The sequence below is a fragment of the Filicampus tigris genome, chromosome 7, assembly GCF_054856515.1.
Source record: "Filicampus tigris isolate MCC_2025a chromosome 7, RoL_Ftig_1.0, whole genome shotgun sequence".
NCBI lineage: Eukaryota > Metazoa > Chordata > Actinopteri > Syngnathiformes > Syngnathidae > Filicampus > Filicampus tigris.
The window spans coordinates 22,264,353-22,268,968 of record NC_141223.1 but is presented as its reverse complement, the minus strand read 5'-3'; the positions used below and the strand labels follow the sequence as shown (position 1 = coordinate 22,268,968).

General features: G+C 44.6%; 1 protein-coding gene across 1 annotated transcript; it reads left to right on the top strand.

Annotated features, from left to right (window-relative positions):
* The first annotated feature begins 952 nt into the window (after nucleotides 1-952).
* On the top strand, nucleotides 953-4,162 carry socs9 (suppressor of cytokine signaling 9). The gene is made up of 3 exons (XM_086036609.1): nucleotides 953-1,118; nucleotides 1,522-1,571; nucleotides 2,531-4,162. Exon 3 carries the CDS (start codon nucleotides 2,537-2,539, stop codon nucleotides 4,016-4,018), a length of 1,482 nt encoding a protein of 493 aa, XP_085892735.1. The 5' UTR covers nucleotides 953-1,118; nucleotides 1,522-1,571; nucleotides 2,531-2,536; the 3' UTR covers nucleotides 4,019-4,162.
* Nucleotides 4,163-4,616: the final 454 nt, after the last annotated feature.

Genomic DNA, 4,616 nt, shown 5'->3' with positions numbered 1-4,616 from the left:
TCGGTGGTTTGTCTTGGTGTCTTTTGATTTGGATCCTCATAGTGGGCAAACAATATTTCAATAAGCACTTGCGCCCCATTGACAATAGTGTAAATCTACAAGGGGAGAAAACACTAGTTAGGAATAATATTTGCATACAAATTCCAAAGAATACTCCTCTAAAAATATTTCACTTCAATGAAAATATAATATTACAAATAATGAGGAACAAACTTGTAATAATATATGCAATGCTCCCAGAGACTAAGTGATTGGAATAGTTAACTATGTGTTATGGTAACATTAAAAAGTAGTACAATTATGAAGGGAAGATAACCAATTATACGAAATATAGTACAGCTAGTTTTACCATTGTAAAGTTATTTTAACCAGTAAAACCCAATGTCTCTGCAAATTTAAGTGCACCAGTTGAGCGATGAGTTTAAGATCATAAAATTATTTCAGGGTTTTTTTCTAATCAATTTTTTTGGTCCTCATACATATTTATCTTAATAATAATTTAATTTTATGAAATTACAAAAGTCTTACAAAATTTGGATACAATTGTTGGGATTTTGATACTCTCTATTACCAAGGAGTGTCGTGGTTGATTTAGAAAGGATTAAAAAAAAATTGTATCGACCGGATTTGAAAATTCCCATAAACTTAATGTTATACCAGACCACCTGCAACTCATTCTGGATACCTGCCGTAGCCATCAGATAATAACTAAAAAATATCTCTTAAAACGGTTCGAGTCATGTCTAACCTAATTAAAATCCTCGACGTTCCTTATTTTAACTCTGGTCAAAATTTGTGCTTGTCATTTTGTTGTCGTAAAATTACGACTTTGGTTCGTATAAAATGGCGTCTTGTGGTAATTCAATATTACGTAACCTGCGTGAAATGTCGTTTTTTGGCCCTGTATACTAAAAATGACGATTTTTTTTTAAAGCCCGTTATGTATTTTCCCTTCGTAACGGTCTGTACAACTGCGTCATCGATAGTACTTCCGGGGTGGATGGCTTCCGTGTTTGTGATCCAGCTAACGAGAAGTAGCCGCCTTTTGGCAGCGTTATTAATGTATCCAGAATGAGGCCAATGCCCTCTCACTGCTGAATTCGACACGACCAGCAAAGGTACGTTCACATACTTGGCTCGAATAAGCCAACTGTATTTTTTTTTTAATGCCGATAAGCCTGATTCGTGCTAGCAAGTAGCTTTCTGGCCAGTCAACGGAACATAGGGTTATTTAGACGTGTTTGAAGTTTTACCGTAATGATTTTTTGCGTGGCTTCTAACTTTTAAAGTATTTTGTGTTTATGTAGTAACAACTCTGTGTCAGGGTAAGAACCGTAATGTTTAATTAGAGTAACTCGTCCACTTTTGAAATAATTTGTATCTGGCGAGGCTTTGTTGTTTTGCTCAGTTGACACTGAAGTTGGGAAAGGGCAGAAACTTTCCGAAGTGTGGAAATATTTAAACTTTTCCTTGAGGGAATTAGCTTATTCATCCATTTTCTGAACCGCTTATTCTGTTCAGGGTCCAGGGGAACTGCAACCTGTTCCAGTTGACCTTGGGCGAGAGGCAAGGTACGCCCTGGACTGTTCGCCAGCCAGCAACATCCATTCACACTCACAATCACACCTATGGGCAATCTAGTCCGCAATTTACCTAACATGCATGAGTTTGTAATGTGGAAGGAAGCCCAAAGAGCTGAGGAAAACCCATGTGAGTACAGGGTGAACATGCAAACTCCACACAGGAAGGCCTGATCTGAGATTCAAACTCAGTACCTCAGACCTGTGAGGCAGATGTTCTATCCACAACAATGCCACTCAGCAAAGTAACAGTACATTTCCAATTTAATAGGGCTGAACAATTAATCAATTTCAAATCGACATTGTAATGTAGTAGAATGTCATATTCAAATTAGCTGGCTGCAATTTACGTTTTAATTAATTATTCAGTATTATTCAGTATCTGCATAGGTCCAGTGCTTAAGAAGTGTAGGCCACATGTTTACATATTGTTTCATGAAACATGAAAAGTTCAAGTGATAAAATCAATCAAATCAAATGTTTGCATTATTGTTCCTATCAGATTTGTTGTTTGTTAGAAATCTCTCAAGTTGTTGGAGTGGACATTTAAAATACTGCAAGTCTGTTTTATAAATTAACAAATCTAATTGAAGTACATAAACTGCACTTGATATTAAATTATGGTTCATTTGCATTTACAAAACATCTATCGAATATTAATCCATTATTATTTATTGTAATACAGATTAATTTATTGCCTGTTTGGTAAAAAATACATCGGAAGAGGACCTTTTAAATCACAATATTGAGGGAGTTTGTTTTTCAAAATCTTTCAGCCCTACAATATATTCCCATATTTATTCCCTGCCAATGTTAAGTGTCCAATTTAGCTCAGAAGTTTCAACTCCTATTAAGATGAGCCAAGTTGTGTTTACTGTAATTAAATGAATAAGACTTCATACTACTATTAATAATATGATCCATGTCAGACATTTTTTTTCTCGTCCTAGACCACAATGTCGTTACCAGAAGAGTCGGGAGCTCGCAGAAAAGAGCGCGAGAGGGGAGCACGGCCAAAGGTGCGGCTGAGTCGTTCGGAGGAGAGACGAGGGACGGGTGGCGGACACAAAGCTCACGGCAGGTGGAAAGGCTTCGCCGCACAGGAGCCGGCTGCCGAACGGCCTGTCAGTGACGGCTTTGAATATGGGGACTTTTTGAAAGAGTTGGAGAGCAGGGACCAGGCTGGAGCCAGCTGCTCATCTTCCCAGAGATCTGGCTGCCGATGCCAGGGTAAGGAAGACTCAGAAGAAGGGACGTCCAGTCCTGCGTTGGGAACAGAGCCGTCAGTCAGTGAAGGCGGCAGCAGTCGCACACTCCGGCAAAAAATCCAAGACGCAGTGGGGCAGTGCTTCCCCATGAAGACGCACAGCGTGGCGAGCGTGCCGTCGCTCCCTCAGGCGTTATCTATGTCGGGGGGCTGCCCCACCTCCAGGCGGAAGATCCACCTGAGCGAGCTCATGCTGGACAGCTGCCCGTTCGCGGTGGGTTCGGAGCTGGCTCAGAAGTGGCATCTCATAAAGCAACACACGGCACTGGACCCCGCAGTCGGGCTGGCGGCCTTCCCGGCGGACGACGTGGACGACCGGCTGAGGGAGCGCCGGCGCATCAGCATCGAGCACGGCGTCGAGCCGCCGGCCAACGCCGAGATCCACACGCTGGAGGTGACGTCCCAGGTCGACGCCGTGTTCCAGAGGCGCCGCGGGCCCAAGCTGGCACATGCTGTGACCGAAGCGGGCGGAGCCGAGCAGAAGCAGCTTCACCTCCAGCGGCAGCACCAACTCCTTCTGCAGAGCTGTTTGGACACTCTCGATGAAGTGGTGGCGTCCTCTTCCTCCTCCTCTTGTGATGTTAGCGCCATGGGCTACCCGGAAGCGGCCCCGAGACCCGCGCCCCCCCACGCAGGCCCACACGTTCACACTCAGATCGACTACATCCACTGTTTGGTCCCCGACCTGCTGCAGATCACCAACCTGCCTTGCTACTGGGGCGTCATGGATCGCTACGAGGCGGAGGGGCTCCTGGAGGGCAAGCCCGAGGGCACCTTCCTGCTTCGCGACTCGGCCCAGGAGGACTACCTGTTCTCGGTCAGCTTCCGCCGCTACGGCCGCTCGCTGCACGCCCGCGTCGACCAGTGGAACCACAACTTCAGCTTCGACGTGCGCGACCCCAGCGTCTTCCACGCGCCCACCGTCACGGCACTGGTGGAGCACTACAAGGACCCCAGCTCGTGCATGTTCTTCGAGCCGCTGCTGTCCTTCCCCATGCATCGCACGCAGCCCTTCAGCCTGCAGAGGCTGTGCCGCGCCGTCGTCAGCAGCTGCACCACCTACGACGGCATCAACGCACTACCCGTACCGAACGCCTTGAAGAAGCACCTCAAAGAGTATCACTACAAGCAGAGGGTACACGTTCACAGGCTGGACACGTGGTGGGAATGACCGTCAACGATAACAACTTTCCAAACTGGACTTATTTATTGTAGTACTGTATATCCTGCTGTGTACATCCTAAACACACTGACAAGACAGTATGTATGTAAACCTACTGGTTCTTACTACTATAATAAACCTATTGAATTTGTATCGGTGCTGAGAGCAGCTCTGCTTATGAGATAACATGTTTTAAATTACAGAAATCTCTAGTCGCACCGAAGGTCACAAAAAGTCTATACAGTGATTGGACGCGGGCTGGCCCATGAATGGCGAAAATCTGCATATTATTGACACCTATTATAACAGCTCATACACGCTACAATGTTTTTCTTATGTTTTGAAAAAAGATGGATTCTTCGGAAGGCGTAGTTGTAAATTCCTTATCATTGATCTTTTGTGGCTGCATTGTTCAGTGCTGAATTTCTTGCATTTTAGTCGGGCACCTTGTTAGACACTTATAGTTCCTCCTATAGGAAGATGGAACAAAAAATTTATCAATATGAAGAATGCAGAGTATGTCTATTGTCTTCCTAAGAACGGAAGGCTCTAAATCTATATGAATGCCTTTATATTAGCCAACAGGTAAAGCAGTATGGCAATTACA